The sequence below is a fragment of the Oncorhynchus gorbuscha genome, linkage group LG16 (assembly GCF_021184085.1).
Source record: "Oncorhynchus gorbuscha isolate QuinsamMale2020 ecotype Even-year linkage group LG16, OgorEven_v1.0, whole genome shotgun sequence".
Classification (NCBI taxonomy): domain Eukaryota; kingdom Metazoa; phylum Chordata; class Actinopteri; order Salmoniformes; family Salmonidae; genus Oncorhynchus; species Oncorhynchus gorbuscha.
In genome coordinates, this window is record NC_060188.1 from 66,779,342 (window position 1) to 66,799,790 (window position 20,449).

General features: G+C 42.1%; 1 protein-coding gene across 4 annotated transcripts in view; it reads left to right on the plus strand.

Moving 5' to 3' along the window:
• Positions 1–19,802, plus strand: part of pof1b (POF1B actin binding protein) — a 39,205-nt gene extending 19,403 nt beyond the window's left edge. For 2 of the 4 annotated variants that reach the window (XM_046305570.1, XM_046305573.1), the window contains exons 3-13: positions 8,963–9,171; positions 10,372–10,405; positions 11,647–11,727; positions 11,880–11,972; positions 12,467–12,580; positions 12,731–12,883; positions 13,057–13,176; positions 16,634–16,762; positions 17,179–17,249; positions 17,435–17,566; positions 18,889–19,802. In XM_046305570.1, the coding sequence (XP_046161526.1) occupies positions 8,963–9,171; positions 10,372–10,405; positions 11,647–11,727; positions 11,880–11,972; positions 12,467–12,580; positions 12,731–12,883; positions 13,057–13,176; positions 16,634–16,762; positions 17,179–17,249; positions 17,435–17,561 (1,131 nt within the window). In that variant the 3' untranslated portion in view covers positions 17,562–17,566; positions 18,889–19,802. Of the gene's footprint in view, positions 1–8,962; positions 9,172–10,371; positions 10,406–11,646; positions 11,728–11,879; positions 11,973–12,466; positions 12,581–12,730; positions 12,884–13,056; positions 13,177–16,633; positions 16,763–17,178; positions 17,250–17,434; positions 17,567–18,839 lie in introns of all 4 variants that reach the window. The other 2 variants (XM_046305572.1, XM_046305574.1) reach the window with 2 other exon arrangements.
• The last annotated feature ends 647 nt before the right edge of the window (positions 19,803–20,449 follow it).

Sequence of the window (20,449 nt, forward strand, 5' to 3'; positions counted from 1 at the left end):
CAGGGTCTGTAGTGATGCCTCTAGCACTGAGATGCAGTTCCTTAGACCGCTGCGCCACTCAGAAGCCCAAAGGTTAGTGCCCGACATGGTGCTAATATCTGAGATGTTATGACAGACAGGGAAGGGGAGAGAGAAGGGAAATAGAGGGTGACGTTTTTTTAGATTATTACATTATTATAGAGCAGTGAGGAGGAGCTCCGTGGACCCTTTCTGTTCAGAAGTAATTTTGCCATTCATTGTAGCCATTGGCGCTCTATAGTTGCTTTTTTCTCAAGTTTTCTTGTATCAATTAACTTGTGACATTCTTTGATTACTCATTATACTAATGAAGTCAGATTTAATCAATAAATACTATAGTCAGTTTAAAAATGGCTAAGGGTACACAAGACTGTGTACATATCTGGCTGTGTTGGCTAAATCACTACATATCCCATCGGACCAAGCGGGGAGAGGCTGCCCGTTTTTACAGTTCCAGGACCTGTCAGAAACGTCCAATGATGCCGGTGGATCCCAAAACTGAATTTGGACCCGCGTTAAGTAGCAATGAAATTCTTTGCCACATTTGTCTTACGTCACACAAAATAGCATGAACCAGTCATGACTATTCAACAAAAGAAATAATTTTCAAGTTTCTTTCCAGCAAATGTCTTAGTTATATGATTGAATAACTAGCAAAGGAGTTATGAAGTTGAGGGTGCAGTTTTTATGACGTTTGGCAATATGGGATGAAAACTATCATTGTTCAGCCAGTAAAAAACAGGGGAAACAAGCTCGGGACAGGAAATAGCTTTTTATGCCCTAATATCAGGAGCTGGCGTTCGATTAAACAATTCAGAGACTGGAACAAATACATCAGATGACAAACATTTAAGTAGAGCGACTCGATATACAAATCCTGAAATCAGCTGTAACTGTTAAAAGTAAAACAAAGCTTAAAACGATGTTTCAGTGAACCTGAATCCAGAAAATTGCACAGCAAATTATCCAGTGTTTGACCATGTTAAATTTAACCCTGGGTCGGTGTCTATACTGGTCCACACTTTTGAGTGTTAAATGAACAGTGTGCTTTGTGCTGACAATGTTACACTTTGTTAATGTTAGGCAATGAACACTTTCAGTGTTATGCAATAACACCTCATATAGTATTTTTAATATTGCGTTGAACCCCCCTTGCTTACACCAAGAGGTTCATATCTCTTGACAAGGTTGGGTAATGGACATTTACAAAAATATTTACAGGTCTTTATCGCCACATGCTCTTATGTAAGCGCTTATACTGTAAATACTTTAGAACTGGCAGCAGACATGCTAAAACTTTAATGAATATAACCATAGACCACTTAAACTGGTATAACACTTCTTGAAAGTCACACCCCCACTAAGCCACTCCCCCAATATAATTTCCCAGCGTGTCTTGCCAATTCAAGTGAATTGTACAGTTACAACCCATGACTATGTTTATTAGTGACATTAGTGAGACATGCTTGTTGAATTCATTAATTTTCATTCCTGTGGACTTCACAAAGTGAGTTTCTACAGTAGGAAAATGTTATATTTTCTACATTGTAGAATAATTGTGAAGACATCAAAACTATGAAATAACACATATGGAATCATGTAGTAACCAAAAAAAGAGTTAAACAAATCCTTTTTAAATATTTTATTTTATTTTAGATTCTTTAAAGTAGCCACACTTTGCCTTAATGACAGCTTTGCATTCTCTCAACCAGCTTCATGAGGTAGTCACCTGGAATGCTTTTCCAACAGTCGTGAAGGAGTTCCCACATATGCTGAGCACTTGTTGGCTGCTTTTCCTTCACTCTGCGGTCCGACTTACCCCAAACCATCTCAATTGGGTTGAGGCTGTGTGATTGTGGAGGCCAGGTCATCTGATGCAGCACTCCATCACTCCCCTTCTTGGTCAAATAACCCTTACACAGCCTGGAGGTGTGTTTTGAGTCATTGTCTTGTTGAAAAACAAATGATAGTCACACTAAGCACAAACCGGATGGGATGGCGTATCACTGCAGAATGCTGTGTTAGCCATGCTGGTTAAGTGTGCCTTGAATTTTAAATAAATCATTGACAGTGTCACCAGCAAAGCACCCCCACACCATCACACCTCTTCCTCCCTCCATGCTTTATAGTGGGAACCCAAAATGCGGAGATCATCTGTTCACCTACTCTGCGTCTCACAAAGAGATGGCGGTCGGAACCAAAAATCGCAAATTTGGACTAATCAGACCAAAGGACAGATTTCCACCAGTCTAATGTCCATTGCTCGTGTTTGTTGCCCCAAGCAAGTCTCTTCTTATTGGCGTACTTTAGTAGTGGTTTCTTTGCAGAAATTTGACCATGAAGGTCTGATTCACGTACTCCTCTGAGCAGTTGATGTTGATATGTGTCTGTAACTTGTGTCTGTAACTAACTATGTGAAGTGCAATCTGAGGTGCAGTTAATTGACAATTTCTGAGGTTGGTAACTCTAATGAACTCATCCTCTGCAGCAGAGGTAACTCTGGGTCTTCCTTTCCTGTGGCGGTCTTCATGAGATCCAGTTTCATCATAGCGCTTGATGGTTTTTGTGACTGCATTTGAAGAAACGTTCAAAGTTCTCTGCATTGACTGACCTTCATGTCTTAAAGTAATGATGGACTGTCGTTTCTCTTTGCTTATATGTGCTGTTCTTGCCTTAATATGGACTTGGTCTTTTACCAAATACGGCTATCTTCTCTATACCACCCCTATCTTGTCACAACACAACTGATTGGCTCAAATGCATTAAAAAGGAAATAAGTTCCACAAATTAACGCTTAACAAGGCACACTTGTTAATTGAAAACCATTCCAGGTGACTACCTTGTGAAGCTGGTTGAGAGAATGCCAAGAGTGTGCAAAGCTGTCATCAAGGCATAGGGTGGCTACTTTGAATAATCTAAAATATAACACTATTACTACATGATTCCATATGTGTTATTTCATAGTTTTGATGTCTTCACTATTATTCTACAATATAGAAAAACACATTTTTAAGTAAAGAAAAACCCTGCAATGAGTAGGTGTGTCCAAACTTTTGACGGGTACTGTGTGTATATACAGTTGAAGTCAGAGGTTTACATACACCTTAGCCAAATACATTTAAACTCAGTTTTTCACAATTACTGACATTTAATCCTCGTACAAATTCCCAGTCTTAGGTCAGTTAGGTGAGGGCTAGAGCCATTCCCCCCAGAAATGTCCGGGAACTTACATTTACATTTACATTTAAGTCATTTAGCAGACGCTCTTATCCAGAGCGACTTACAAATTGGTGCATTCACCTTATGACATCCAGTGGAACAACCACTTTACAATAGTGCATCTAAATATTTTAAGGGGGGAGGGGGTGAGAAGGATTACTTTATCCTATCCTAGGTATTCCTTAAAGAGGTGGGGTTTCAGGTGTCTCCGGAAGGTGGTGATTGACTCCGCTGTCCTGGCGTCGTGAGGGAGTTTGTTCCACCATTGGGGAGCCAGAGCAGCGAACAGTTTTGACTGAGCTGAGCGGGAACTGTACTTCCTCAGTGGTAGGGAGGCGAGCAGGCCAGAGGTGGATGAACGCAGTGCCCTTATTTGGGTGTAGGGCCTGATCAGAGCCTGGAGGTACTGAGGTGCCGTTCCCCTCACAGCTCCGTAGGCAAGCACCATGGTCTTGTAGCGGATGCGAGCTTCAACTGGAAGCCAGTGGAGAGAGCGGAGGAGCGGGGTGACGTGAGAGAACTTGGGAAGGTTGAACACTAGACGGGCTGCGGCGTTCTGGATGAGTTGTAGGGGTTTAATGGCACAGGCAGGGAGCCCAGCCAACAGCGAGTTGCAGTAATCCAGACGGGAGATGACAAGTGCCTGGATTAGGACCTGCGCCGCTTCCTGTGTGAGGCAGGGTCGTACTCTGCGGATGTTGTAGAGCATGAACCTACAGGAACGGGCCACCGCCTTGATGTTAGTTGAGAACGACAGTTTGTTGTCCAGGATCACGCCAAGGTTCTTAGCGCTCTGGGAGGAGGACACAATGGAGTTGTCAACCGTGATGGCGAGATCATGGAACGGGCAGTCCTTCCCCGGGAGGAAGAGCAGCTCTGTCTTGCCGAAGTTCAGCTTGAGGTGGTGATCCGTCATCCACACTGATATGTCTGCCAGACATGCAGAGATGCGATTCGCCACCTGGTCATCAGAAGGGGGAAAGGAGAAGATTAATTGTGTGTCGTCTGCATAGCAATGATAGGAGAGACCATGTGAGGTTATGACAGAGCCAAGTGACTTGGTGTATAGCGAGAATAGGAGAGGGCCTAGAACAGAGCCCTGGGGACACCAGTGGTGAGAGCGCGTGGTGAGGAGACAGATTCTCGCCACGCCACCTGGTAGGAGCGACCTGTCAGGTAGGACGCAATCAAGCGTGGGCCGCGCCGGAGATGCCCAACTCGGAGAGGGTGGAGAGGAGGATCTGATGGTTCACAGTATCGAAGGCAGCCGATAGGTCTAGAAGGATGAGAGCAGAGGAGAGAGAGTTAGCTTTAGCGGTGCGGAGCGCCTCCGTGATACAGAGAAGAGCAGTCTCAGTTGAATGACTAGTCTTGAAACCTGACTGATTTGGATCAAGAAGGTCATTCTGAGAGAGATAGCGGGAGAGCTGACCAAGGACGGCACGTTCAAGAGTTTTGGAGAGAAAAGAAAGAAGGGATACTGGTCTGTAGTTGTTGACATCGGAGGGATCGAGTGTAGGTTTTTTCAGAAGGGGTGCAACTCTCGCTCTCTTGAAGACGGAAGGGACGTAGCCAGCGGTCAGGGATAAGTTGATGAGCGAGGTGAGGTAAGGGAGAAGGTCTCCGGAAATGGTCTGGAGAAGAGAGGAGGGGATAGGGTCGAGCGGGCAGGTTGTTGGGCGGCCGGCCGTCACAAGACGCGAGATTTCATCTGGAGAGAGAGGGGAGAAAGAGGTCAGAGCACAGGGTAGGGCAGTGTGAGCAGAACCAGCGGTGTTGTTTGACTTAGCAAACGAGGATCGGATGTCTTGCAGGTGCCTTGGTGGAAGAGTGGGGTAACATCTCACAGCAAGAACTGTGAGAGGAGGAGATGCACTGCAGTACTTAATGCAGCTGGTGGCCACACCAGATACTGACTGTCACTTTTGATTTTGACCCCCCCTTTGTTCAGGGACACGCTATTCAATTTCTGTTAGTCACATGTCTGTGGAACTTGTTCAATTCTTATGTTCATACCAATATTTACACCTGTTAAGTTTGCTGAAAATAAACAGTCTCCCCTTTGGAATATGGCCTGACTGGCTGCTGTGCAGTTCCACCACACCTACCATGGTTTGACATTTGATATGGAGGAAGAGATCAGACAGAGAACACTATCTTCTCTCAATCTACTGACAGTGAAACCAGGCAAAACCAGACTGAAACTCTGATCAGATCAGGCCAAAAACATAAACATCCGATTTCTAGATTTGTGAATTAGCCAAGATTACATCAAGGAATATCTGAGACTCTTTCTACAGCCCATTCTTTTTCTCTGACGTTTTCAATGTAAAATGATTATTATTATGTTTATTATTTCACCTTTATTTAACCAGGTAGGCTAGTTGAGAACAAGTTCTCATTTACAACTGCGACCTGGCCAAGATAAAGCAAAGCAGTGCGACACAAACAACAACACAGAGTTACACATGGAATAAACAAACATACAGTCAATAATACAATAGAGAAAGTCTATGTACAGTGTGTGCAAATGAGGTAGGATAAGGGGGGAAGCAATAAATAGGCCATAGTGGCAAAATTATTAAAGCATGGTAAATTAAACACTTAGGTGATAGATGTGCAGAAGATGTGCAAGTAGCGATACTGGGGTGCAAAGGAGCAAAATAAAATAAATATCAATATGGTGATGAGGTAGTTGGATGGGCTATTTACAGATGGGCTATGTACAGGTGCCGTGATCTGTGAGCTGCTCTGACAGCTGGTGCTTAAAGCTAGTGAGAGAGATATAAGTCTCCAGCTACAGTGATTTTTGCAGTTCGTTCCAGTCATTGTCAGCAGAGAACTGGAAGGAAAGGTGGCCGAAGGAGGAATTGGCTTTGGGGGTGACCAGTGAAATATACCTGCTGGAGCGAGTGCTGCGGGTGGGTGCCTCTATGGTGACCAGTGAGCTGAGATAAGGCAGGGCTTTATCTAGCAAAGACTTATATATGACCTGGAGCCAGTGGGTTTGGGGACGGATATGAAGCGAGGGCCAGCCAATGAGAGCATACAGGTCGCAGTGTTGGGTAGTAAATGGGGCTTTGGTGACAAAACGGATGGCACTGTGATAGACCGCATCCAATTTGCTGAGTATAGTGTTGGAGGCTATTTAAGTCAAGGATTGGTAGGTTAGTCAGTTTTACTCGGGCATGTTTGGCAGCATGGGTGAAGAATGCTTTGTTGCGAAATAGGAAGCCGATTCTAGATGTAATTTTGGATTGTAGATGCTTCATGTGAGTCTGGAAGGAGAGTTTACAGTCTAACCAGACACCTAGGTATTTGTCATTGTCCACATATTCTAAGTCAGAACCGTCCAGAGTAGTGATGCTGGACGGGTAGGTAGGTGTGGGCAGCGATCGGTTGAAGAACATGCATTTAGTTTTGCTTGCATTTAAGAGCAGTTGGAGGCCATGGAAGGAGAGTTGTATGGCATTGAAGCTCGTCTGGAGGTTAGTTAACACAGCCGGCCTGAGGATTGAACCCTGTGGCACCCCCATAGAGACTGCCAGAGGTCTGGACAACAGGCCCTCCGATTTGACACACTGAACTCTGTCTGAGAAGTAGTTGATGAACTAGGCGAGGCAGTCATTTGAGAAACCAAGGCTGTTGAGTCTGCTGATAAGAATGTGGTGATTGACAGAGTTAAAAGCCTTGGCCAGGTCGATGAATACAGCTGCACAATATTGTATTTTATCAATGGCGGTTATGATATAATTTAGGACCTTGAGCGTGGCTGAGGTGCACCCATAACCAGCTCGGAAACCATATTGCATAGCGGAGAAGGTACAGTGGGATTCTTAATGGTCGGTGATCTGTTTGTTAACTTTTCTTTCGAAGACCTTAGAAAGGCAGGATAGGATAGATATAGGTCTATAGTTTGGGTCTAGAGTGTCTCCCTCTTTGAAGAGGGGGATGACCGCGGCAGCTATTAAGCTATTGCCTACAATAGACGGGCCCTATCTATTGATTGTCCTGATGTAGGCCAGCCAGCCATTATGAGGCACCAGGATCCAGTCGCTGAACCAACCCTATCTCTGAGTGGATGAAGTTCAAACTGAGCCAGTGTTGTGAGAGCATGATGGTTCTTCCTGTACTGACCTGTAAAATGTAGGGGCGGCGGCTCATTCTAATATTTTGCGGTGTGGTTTGCTCACAGCTCTTTTTGTGCAACTGTGAGTGAGAGAGTCATTCCAGTTTATCTAATCTGTTGTGTTTTGTCTTTACATATTAAATATGGCTACGGTTAGTTATGGTCTTTTGAAAGACTCCTTTAAGGCCTTGTGTCAGTTGAGGACTGTTGACAAAAGCAGTGGTTCTCAATTCTCTCCTCAGGGACCCCCAGCTGTTCTAGGGCTAGCACACCTCATTCAACTTGTGAATTAACACCTATGGAATTTTAATATCGCTACCAGAAGAAAAACCCTGTTTCCTCAAAATGTTCTTTGTAGAACCTTTGAGATTAAGAACGGTTCTTTATAGAACCATTCTCAATAATGGTTCTATGAAGAACCATAAAAAAGGCTTATAGCACAAAAAAGGGTCATGGCTAGAAGGGATACAGCTGTTGTCAAATTAGCGTAAATGTTTTTTAAGGGCTAGAGCCCTGCACAGGCATGAATTTTAAGGCCGAGCCCTCCCCATGCCCGTGACGTTCAGGCCCTACCCTACCCAAGCCAAATTGCTTCTGCTAAATTTGAGTAAATCCGTTAACTGCTCCTCTCTGTCTCACTTGATCGCACCCTGCACACGGTCAACTCGCTCTGCATGCCCTCTGCTTAGTCTGAGTACTATTAATATGATTCCAATGGAGTTTCCCATCTCCTCAAAAGTATCTCTGGCTCTGCTCAACGACCAAAGAGACGTGAGAGAGCAGTAAGCTACTTTTGATCACTCTAAGCAAATGGCTCAGCTTCAAAATGTTAGTGATCAATTTGGTGATACCCGAGCACTACCCGTACTTTAGTTATTGATGAAAAACAGGCTATACCCGGTCCTAACCCGATCTATAACGTCGGGGCCCGTCGAGCTCGGATCGGGTAGCAGAGTTCTGTTAGAGGCCCTCTGGCCGAAGAGACAACATTTAGCGTTTTAAAGCATGCAATTCTACATAGTTTGGGGGTGGAAAGAACATTTTAAAGATAGTTTCCTGCATAGTTTTCTATTCATTTTGTCATGGGGCTGAGAGAATAATTGCATTTTCAAAGCAAGTTTCCTGCAATTCTACACATTTTCCCATTGAGCTGAGAGAAAATGTACCATTCTACACATTTTGCAGTGGCTCATGCCGTGTTCTTATGTGATCTGAGTGACTTAAACATTATAGCAAAATCAATTGTGGCCCCATGCCATGCCATTTTTTGCATTATAGATTCTCCCTGACTGTCTAGTTTTTATTTTGGTGAGTCGTAGTTCTCCAAAATGTACTTATTAAATAATATATTGTTCTATTATCTTTTCTACATGCTTTATATCTAGTTTTAGTCATTTAAGTTTACACTGAAAATGTTTTACCATACCGAAAATTATATGATTCAATTTGTATTTTTGGGGCAAGGAACAGTTGCATGTGTTGTATTGGAGGAAACCGACTTTCGGGTAATTGATTCAATGATTGTAGATGTCTCTCTCTTTTGCTTGTGATAGATTGATGTGTAAGATTGAACTTTTTCCCTCTCTTTTTCCTCAGGAGGTAGAAGAGGCCAGTGTGGAGGAGAGGGTGGTGGAGAGGGTGATAGAGAACGTGTCTCAGGTGAAGATAAAGTGCAATGTGAGGGAGGTACAACCACTGGTGAAGATGGACACACGTTTCTTTGGAGAGCTGCTGGCGGAGGTTTATAGGAAGAACTGTGACATCCACACGTGCATCTCAGAACACGTGGCCAAGATACGCGGACGGTGGGTTTAGGTTTTTCAACATAAAGCCTTATTAATGCTTATAGCTTTGGTATAGCTTTGTTTTTCCTCCAGCACCAACCATAAAACATAACATACTAAGAAAAACAATAAGGAAGCAAGACAGAAACCAAAGGGAGAAAGTACTGTAACTCCATCTCCTTCTAAACTGTAGGGGTAGTTTGGGTGCTGGTTGAGTATTTAAATAATCAGTGTTAGCTCTGGCTCTCCTCACCTCAGTTTCACACTTGGTTCAGAATGTCACACTTGCTCTAATTCAATTTGTCATGCTAGAACATAAAATACTGCATGAGGTTTGTCAGGTTAGGTCATAAAATACTGGATGAGGTTTGTCAGGTTAGGTCATAAAATACTGGATGAGGTTTGTCAGGTTAGGTCATAAAATACTGGATGAGGTTTGTCAGGTTAGGTCATAAAATACTGGATGAGGTTTGTCAGGTTAGGTCATAAAATACTGTATGAGGTTTGTCAGGTTAGGTCATAAAATACTGTATGAGGTTTGTCAGGTTAGGTCATAAAATACTGTATGAGGTTTGTCAGGTTAGGTCATAAAATACTGTATGAGGTTTGTCAGGTTAGGTCATAAAATACTGCATGAGGTTTGTCAGGTTAGGTCATAAAATACTGCATGAGGTTTGTCAGGTTAGGTCATAAAATACTGGATGAGGTTTGTCAGGTTAGGTCATAAAATACTGGATGAGGTTTGAGGTGCAGGCACTGCTACTCTGTAACCCATAGAGACTACAGTATTGGTGGAATATAACGCGCCTGGGGCCATTAAAGAACATGCTCTAGTAGTCAGAGTCAACACATTTTACATAAACTTTCTAGACTCACTAGCTAGGCCATATAATATGTACAGTAACGCTGTGGAATGCACAACTCCCTAATGGTTTTGGGGATAATCTGCTCAGCAACAATGTTTCCCAAGGAGTCCCTTAATTACAACCGTCAGTCAGACCTCTCTCTTTCTATAGACTCTGTTTACTCATAGTACCTGTGATTCACTGAGCAAACACACCCCTCTGTTTCCCTGTCCTGCATCCATGTGAACCTGTGTAGAGACACAGCAATGATTTATAGACCAGTCTGATTAGAATTAGACTAAGTGTGTGTGTGTGTGTGTGTGTGCCTCATGGCCTGTCATGTTCTTTAGTGTTTACCTTTCCATCTCTCTCCCAGGAAACACCTCCTGGACCCCAGCAATGACTACAAGGTACAGCAGGGAGGGAGAGGCGGCTACCATGATGGTTTTACACAGTACATCTTATAAGTCTTGTACCGTCCGGTTTAAACAGTTACAGTGCATTCTGAAAGTATTCAGACCACGTTACAGCCTTATTCTCTAATCAATCTACAAACAATACCCCATAATGACAAAGTAAAAACAGGTTTAGAGTTTTGGTGTGAAAATGTATAAAAAAAATATTTTAAAAATAAATATGACATTTACATAAGTATTCCGAACCTTTACTCAGTGCAAGGACATTCAGAGACTTGTCCAGAAGCCACTCCTGCGTTGTCTTCGCTGTGTGCTTAGGGTCATTGCCCTGTTGGAAGGTGAACCTTCGCCTCAGTCTGAGGTCTTGAGCGCTCTGGAGCAGCTTTTCATCAAGGTTCTTTCTGTACTTTGCTGCATTCATCTTTCCCTCGATCCTGACTAGTCTCCCAGTTCGTGCCACTGAAAAACATCCCCACAGCATGATGCTGCCACCACCATAGGGATGGTGGCAGATTTCCTCCAGACGTGACGCTTGGCATTCAGGCCAAAGAGTTCCATCTTGGTTTCATCATACCAGAGAATCTTTTTCTCATGGTCTGAGAGTCCTATAGGTGCCCTTTCGGGAAACTAGAAGTGGGCTGTCGTGCCTTTTACTGAGGAGTGGCTTCCGTTTGGCAACTCTACCGTAAAGGCCTGATTGGTAGAGTGCTGCAGAGATGGTTGTCCTTCTGGAATGTTCTCCCATCTCCACAGAGGAACTCTGGAGCTCTGTCAGAGCGACCATCGGGTTCTTGGTCACCTCGCTGACCAAGAACCTTCTCCCCCGATTGCTCAGTTTGGCCGGGCGGCTAGCGCTAAGAGTCTTGGTCTTGGTGGTTCTAAACTTCTCCCTTTTAAGAATGATGGAGGTCAACTTTGAGTCTTATAGCAAAGGGTCTGAATACTTATGTAAATGAGGTATTTCTGTTTTTTTAATGATTTTAAATGTGCTATTATGCAGTGTTATGTGTAGATTGAGGAGGATAAATATTTATTTGATCCATTTCAAATAAGCCTGTAACGTAACAACATTTGTAAAAAGGGAAGGAATCTGAATACTTTTTGAATGCAGTAGGGAAAAGCAAAATGGTTTTGTTAGTAACTTCATTTTCTCACTAGGCGCCCAAAGTGCTCTTTAGAAGAAGGTAACCATTCGAAACATGAAAGACTAAACGTGTGTGTGTGTATTTGTCCAGATGGAGAGAGAGGACATCGAGGACTTGATCCCCAAAGGAGCATCTGAACTGACCAAACAGCAGATCCGTTACCTGCTGCAGGTAAGACCTGTTTCTATTGGCTGTTTATTAACAGTGTTCTCCCAGAACATTCCCTCGCTGTGTTTCCCTCTATTAATCACTTTCTCCTGTCACTCTTGTTTTTCTCACATATCTTCTCTGACCTCCTCTCCCTCTCTCTCATACTCTCTCAGACCCGTATGACAGCTGACAAGACAATGCGTCTCCTGCTGACCACCTTCAGCAGCCTGAGGGAGGAGCTGATCCACATGTCAGAGGACCTGAGGGTAAGACCTGGGGCGTGGACCCCTAAAGTAGCCTCTAATGGCTCTTTTCTAAACTGTCCCATTGAAATATACATGTAGGTAGTCTTACGGAGTATTACTGCGTCTGTCTCTGTTAATGATTTATAAATGCACTAGAATCGGTGGTTCCCATCCTTTTTCGGTTACTGTACCACCAACTGTTTTTTGCTCTACTCGGAGTACCCCTGAAGTTCCCCCTCACAGGGTATTTTACCAGTAAGCCTATGGTGTCATGGGTCTTCTCAAGTACCCCCTATGGATAGGCCAAGTATCCCCAGAGGTACCCCTGGTTTGGAACCACTGCGCTAGATGACTGACAGGGGACGCTGTTACTTTTAAATTCAATTCTGTGAGCTAAACATTAAAATGTACAAATGTATAAAACCATTTTCCTTAAAGTATAACTTTTTTGAAAGTACTAATGTTACTATCTTCACGACAACAAACGTTGGTCTCGTTGGTCTCTGTTCACCCAGCGTCTGGAGAGTGAGAAGGAGACCCTGGAGAGAGACTTAAGCTTCAAGGCTGACCAGGCTGAGCAGTATGACCGCCTCCTAGAGGCTGTACGAGAGAACAACAGACAGCTACAGGTGTGTGTTGGGGGAGTTTGTTTGTGTGTGTCTTCCACTGTGTGTTGCTTGTGTAGGTTTGCCTGTGTGTACACCTCCTCTGCACTATATGTTAGTGCATTGTGTGTATACAGTATATGTGTGAGCAACTCTGTCCATCCATCCATATAGATATCTCTGAAGGAGAGCAGCTCCAGCCAGCGCATCCTGGAGACTCAGATCCTGAGCAGCCACAGTACAGACTCAGGCAGGGAGTTCCGCATCAGAGAACTGGAGGGCAGCTACCGAGCCCTGGAGAAGGAGAACGAGATGCTCAAACAGAAGGTACTCTCACTTTACTCTCCATCTCTGACTCTAACCCTCACTTCAGAGCTAGAATAAACTCACCAATTCTTCCTGCCCATGATTACTTAACTATAGTTTCTGGCTGTAGAATTATTCTCATAGAACCAACTTCCTTAACTAACTTGTCTCTCTCTGCATCTGTTTTCATCCAGCTGGCCGGTCAGTGCAGCAGTAGCACCATTCAGTTTAAGACAGAGGAGCTGTCACGTCAGTACTCGGAGCAGCTAGCTGCTCTGCGCCAGGAGAAGGACAAGGAACTGCAGAGCCTCAGGGTAAGAAGCCTACAGAAATGTATGGATACAGGGTTGGGCTTTTCTGCACAGTTGGAGGTAGTGTAGCAGTACTGACTGTACTTGTGGGCAGAAATATTATATAGTGTTATACTGACTATGGATATATAGTGTTATACTGACTATGGGTATATAGTTTTACACTTACTATGGGTATATAGTATTACACTGACTGGGTATATAGTGTCTTACTGACTATGGGTATATAGTGTCTTACTGACTATGGGTATATAGTGCCTTACTGACTATGGGTATATAGTGTCTTACTGACTATGGGTATATAGTGTTACACTGACTATGGGAATATAGTGTCTTACTGACTATGGGTATATAGTGTCTTACTGACGATGGGTATATAGTGTTATACTGACTATGGGTATATAGTGTTATACTGACTATGGGTATAGTGTTATACTGACTGGGTATATAGTGTTATACTGACTATGGGTATATAGTATTATACTGACTATGGGTATATAGTGTTACACTGACTATGGGTATATAGTATTATACTGACTATGGGTATATAGTTTTATACTGACTATGGGTATATAGTGTTACACTGACTATGGGTATTTCGTATTATACTGACTATGGGTATATAGTGTTACACTGACTATGGGTATATAGTATTATACTGACTATGGGTATATAGTGTTATACTGACTATGGGTATATAGTGTTACACTGACTATGGGTATATAGTATTACACTGACTATGGGTATATAGTGTTACACTGACTATGGGTATATAGTATTACACTGACTATGGGTATATAGTGTTACACTGACTATGGGTATATAGTGTTACACTGACTATGGGTATATAGTATTATACTGACTATGGGAATATAGTGTTATACTGACTATGGGTATATAGTGTTACACTGACTATGGGTATATAGTATTAAACTGACTATGGGTATATAGTATTACACTGACTATGGGTATATAGTGTTATACTGAGTGTGGGTATGCAGTGTTATACTGACTATGGGTATATAGTGTTACGCTGACTGGGTATATAGTGTTATACTGACTATGGGTATATAGTGTTATACTGACTATGGGTATATAGTGTTACACTGACTATGGGTATATAGTGTCTTACTGACTATGGGTATGTAGTGTTATACTGACTATGGGTATATAGTGTTACACTGACTATGGGTATATAGTGTTACACTGACTATGGGTATATAGTGTATTACTGACTATGGGTATGTAGTGTTATACTGACTATGGGTATATAGTGTTACACTGACTATGGGTATATAGTGTTATACTGACTATGGGTATACACTGACTATGGGTATGATAGTGTTACACTGACTATGGGTATATAGTATTACACTACTATGGGTATATAGTGTTACACTGACTATATAGGTTACACTGACTATATATAGTGTTACACTGACTATGGGTATATAGTATTACACTGACTATGGGTATATAGTGTTACACTGACTGTGGTGCCTATGGGTATATAGTGTTACACTGACTATGGGTATATAGTGTTACACTGACTATGGGTATATAGTGTTACACTGACTATGGGTATATAGTGTTATACTGACTATGGGTATATAGTGTTACACTGACTATGGGTATATAGTGTTATGACTATGGGTATATAGTGTTATACTGACTATACTGACTATGGGTATATAGTGTTATACTGACTATGGGTATATAGTGTTACACTGACTATGGGTATATAGTGTTATACTGACTATGGGTATATAGTGTTACACTGACTATGGGTATATAGTGTTATACTGACTATGGGTATATAGTGTTACACTGACTATGGGTATATAGTGTTACACTGACTATGGGTATATAGTATTACACTGACTATGGGTATATAGTGTTACACTGACTATGCGTATATAGTGTTACACTGACTATGGGTATATAGTATTACACTGACTATGGGTATATAGTATTACACTGACTATGGGTATATAGTGTTACACTGACTGTGGTTATATAGTGTTATACTGCCTATGGGTATATAGTGTTACACTGACTATGGGTATATAGTGTTACACTGACTATGGGTATATAGTGTTACACTGACTATGGGTATATAGTGTTATACTGACTATGGGTATATAGTATTACACTGACTATGGGTATGATATGGGTATATAGTATTACACTGACTATGTCTTAGTGTTACTGACTATGGGTATATAGTGTTACACTGACTATGTTATACTGACTATTGGGTGTATATGAGTGTTACACTGACTATGGGTATATAGTGTTACACTGACTATGGGTATATAGTGTCTTACTGACTATGGGTATGTAGTGTTATACTGACTATGGGTATATAGTGTTACACTGACTATGGGTATATAGTGTTATACTGACTATGGGTATATAGTGTTACACTGACTATGGGTATATAGTGTTACACTGACTATGGGTATATAGTGTTATACTGACTATGGGTATATAGTGTTATACTGACTATGGGTATATAGTGCTACACTGACTATGCGTATATAGTGTTATACTGACTATGGGTATATAGTGTTACACTGACTATGGGTATATAGTATTACACTGACTATGGGTATATAGTATTACACTGACTATGGGTATATAGTATTACACTGACTATGGGTATATAGTATTACACTGACTATGGGTATATAGAGTCTTACTGACTATGAGTATATAGTATTACACTGACTATGGGTATATAGTATTACACTGACTATGGGTATATAGTGTTATACTGACTATGGGTATATAGTGTTATACTGACTATGGGTATATAGTGTTTTACTGACTATGGGTATATAGTGTTACACTGACTATGGGTATATAGTGTTATACTGACTATGGGTATATAGTGTTATACTGACTATGGGTATATAGTGTTACACTGACTATGGGTATATAGTGTTACACTGACTATGGGTATATAGTGTTATACTGACTATGGGTATATAGTGTTACACTGACTATGGGTATATAGTGTTTTACTGACTATGGGTATATAGTATTACACTGACTATGGGTATATAGTGTTACACTGACTGGGTATATAGTGTTATACTGACTATGGGTATATAGTGTTATACTGACTATGGGTATATAGTGTTATACTGACTATGGGTATATAGTGTTACACTGACTATGGGTATATAGTGTTACACTGACTATGGGTATATAGTGTTACACTGACTATGGGTATATAGTATTACACTGACTATGGGTATGTAGTGTTATACTGACTATGGGTATATAGTATTACACTGACTATGGGTATATAGTGTTACACTGACTATGGGTATATAGTATTACACTGACTATGGGTATATAGTGTTACACTGACTATGGGTATATAGTATTACACTGACTATGGGTATGTAGTGTTATACTATGTGTGTCTCTGACTATCTGTGTGTCTGTCCAGACCCAGCTGACACGGATCACCACGGAGTACACCACGGAGAGATCAGGTGACAAGAGCCTGCAGCTCCGCATCACACAGCTGCTGACAACACTGGAGCAGCGGGAGATCGTCATCAAACGTCAGGAAGAGGTCAGGGGTCTTAGTTACTGGTCACTGTTCAGCCTTTAGGCACAGATCTTGGATCAGATCTAAGAAAAAAGTCAAACAAGATTTGTATGTATTGCCTGACTTAAATCCCCTTAAGAGAACCAAACTAACCCAACAGGTATGGATTAGGAAAAAAACCTTGCTTTTAGGGTCTTTCATCTAATTTGTTCCCATAATCCAGTTATGGGTTTTGGTCCGGCCAGTCTGACTACATTCTCTCACAGTCCTTGTGTTACCGTGGCTCGGAGGGTTCTTTTAATTACACCTTAGGAATGTGTTTATCTGGCACGCTTGTACACCTTTAGCTACATCATTAACACCTGTTTTACAGCACAGGCCTACTTCCTCCTCCCTTCTTATTCATATCAGACCTCCCATTTCTGACCTTTAACCATCAGGAGATCTGGCGGCTGCAGCAGGAGAAGAACGACAGTGCCAAGAATGTCAGCACAACCACTATCACCAAAAGGTCAGCCCCCCCACAACACCATGAGCCTATTTTATGGGGAATATTTGGAAGAAGCTCCCCTAAAATGGGTTAATGTCATTTAGGATGCCTAGTGTGATGTTTCCCAAAACAGGATTTTGTACTGGTCTACAGTAAGTACATAACCAAACAGTATGCGGTCCTTACTGTGTATAACTGATTTGTAGGTACAGTAACCAGTACCCCCTCCTGGGCCTGCTGAGTGATGACTTCCAATCTTCATTGCCCGTCAAGGATGCCAAGACCATCGTCATCGAGAGCCGGACAGGGGAGATTATCAAACAGGTAGAGTAGAGCAGGTAAGAAGTATAAGCTAGACTGGCCATGCTAGAATGGACAAGTTATCAGTTATTGTTCTCAGTTTAGAGTTTGAAGTGAGGGGTAGGATTAGGGAAATAATTAAGGTAAGTGGTTAAAAGTGAAATATGATTAGTGATGTCTATTCTGACATGGCCAAATAGTGTTAACCCTGTGTGTACTGTCATGGGTACCAGGAGGGAGAGAGCTTGGGTTCCTTACTGGGCTTTTACTATCTGGCCCTGTCAGAAGCTGGGCCAGGGGTCGCTGTGTGAGGAGGGATGATGAGAGGCTGATGGATGGATGGATGCTGTTCCCTCTGTGGTCCTGGAGAGCTAGGCACTGATGGCATGGAGAGACCATGTTCATTTCTGCCTCTGTCTGTTAGTAGTAAAATAAATGGATGTTCTCCCAACTCTACTAAATTCCCCATCAGGATGGTATGTTTAATTGGACAGGTGTCCTTGTTTGTGAGAAGCATGCAAGAGGTAGTGATTGAGTTGGAGTGGACATACAGTGCATTCAGAAAGTATTCAGACCCCTTGAATATTTCCAAATGTTGTTACGTTACAGCCTTATTCTAAAATTGATCAAATTGCTTTTCCCCTCATCAATCTACAAACAATACCCCATAATGACAAAGCAAAAACAGGTTTAGATTTTTGGTGTACAAATGTATTTAAAAAAATAAAAGAAGGAAATATGACATTTACATAAGTATTCAGACCCTTTACTCAGTACTTTGTTGAAGCAACTTTGGAAGCGATTACAGCCTCGAGTCTCATAGCAAAGGGTCTGAATACTTATGTAAATGTCATATTTCCCTTTTTTTATACATTTGCACACGAAAAAATCTAAACCTGTTTTTGCTTTGTCATTAAGGGGTATTGTTTGTAGATTGAAAAGGACTTTTAAAAATATCTAATCCTTTTTAGTATAAGGCTGTAACGTAATAAAATGTGGAAAACGTAAAGGGGTCTGAATACTTTCCGGGTGACATTACCGACTTTTCCAGGGATTGGAGATCCACTGTTAGTCTTAGAGCTGTCATGACGTCTGAATCAAAGCTGTCATTAGCACACTAGTCAAAACAACAACATCAATCAGAGGGTTGGATAAGATCAAGCTTTTTGTCTTTCCAAGGCATAATGAAAGAGTTGTGTGGCAGATTTATACTGAGTGAGAAAAATAGAAAAAGACATGTAATTAAGTACATCGGATGGATTAGTCCTTCACACCATAACGACTGTATCCATGTTGTTTGTTTTGAAACAGAAAATCATTTCAACCCCTTAAAGAGGCTGCTTCTCTCTGCTCCGCACAGGAATGACCGACAAGAAGACCCCGGTGTTCCGCCTCCCTCCCACACTCCGTCCGTCCCTCCACTTCCCCCCCTGCAGCTGCCGTCTCCCTCTTCCTCAGGGCTGCCAGGGTGGTGGTGGTGGTAGGGTCAACACCCCTATATTTGGGATGAGTTGTTTGGAACAAATGGGGTTGCTTAGATGAGAGGCTTCACTTTGGTTGGGATAGGGACACCAAATACTCAACGACCAAATATGTTATAGTAGAAGCTTTTGCTACAGTCACGAGGGCTGGGGAGGGGACAGGGAAGAGGGGGTTGGTGCTTATTAGTGTGCAGCGATCTAGTCCTCTGTCCTCCATGGAGCCAGCACTACCCTGCTATTTTTGGGGACAACTCCTCTAAAGGCGTTATGGTTACTTTGCATGTAAATAAGTTTGCTAAATATGCTTTAATTATGCGCTAATTAAAAAGACTATGGTGAAACTCGCTTTGGCAGACATTTAATAAAAATGGCAACCTCTGTTCTGGTCTTTTGCTATTCTTTTGTGGCAAGGTAATGGTACATAACTGTGATATGTTTTAGATTAATTTGGTTTCATGTTTAAACCTTAAGAGGTGCATGGGTTTGTTTTGATTGAGGGGTTATCTGAATGGAATGCTGTGCTTGGGGTTGGGGGTTGTATGAGACTATGAATGACTGGGTTGGACATGGACTGGTGCATGGTTCTATGGGTAATATACCATAGTGGATGATCTGGTCATTTTAGAAGCACAATAAACACTGTATGGAGTACTATGTTTTTCCTTCAATTGTTTTCTGCTGAAGTTCTCTTAGCTTTAATGTGCTCTCACATTTAAAGTCAGTCTGTTCTTTTCTATTTAGGCCTTAACCTCTGCTTTTTGGAACTGTGATTAAAATGTACAATTTAACGTCACTTGTCTTAAATTTTTTATGTGTTTTATTTTCTTTTTACCTATGAAACGCCAATAATACGACCTCGGGGCAACTACTATATTATCCAGTAGGGTTCCACTGTGATGCAGTTACCTTCTCGTGGCAGCAGAGGGGGCCAGTGGCCTACAGTTGTGCCTCAGAGTGACGGAGTGGTATGGAGCAGACCCCCTCTTCTCTGCTCTCAGTGAATGAGGTCATGATATCCCTGTAGGGCTTGGCTCAGGAAGACTGTCAACCATTTCACTGTCCCATTCACTGGACTTTCTGTCTGACGATGCACACATGCCCTGTGATCTATATATGCTTGGTAATAGTAGTAGGACACTAGTACCTAGTGTTTTAGTTGTTAGATATTGCAGTGCTATTAGTAGTATTACAGTCAAATAAGTAAAATTATTAGTTGTGTTGTTAGTGCGTGAGAAACTTTTGTGACACATTTCTTGACTGAACCATTTCCGTAGCCTGTTTTATGCATGCTTCATGAATTAGTGATGAGGCGTGGTGCTGGTCTCTGGTAGGTCTTCAACTGCTCTCTTCAGGAGAATGAGGTCGGGAGGGAAGCTACGGCTCCTAAAGGAAAATACTGTCTCATTCATAAAATTGGGGATTATCTGGGCCTCTGCTATC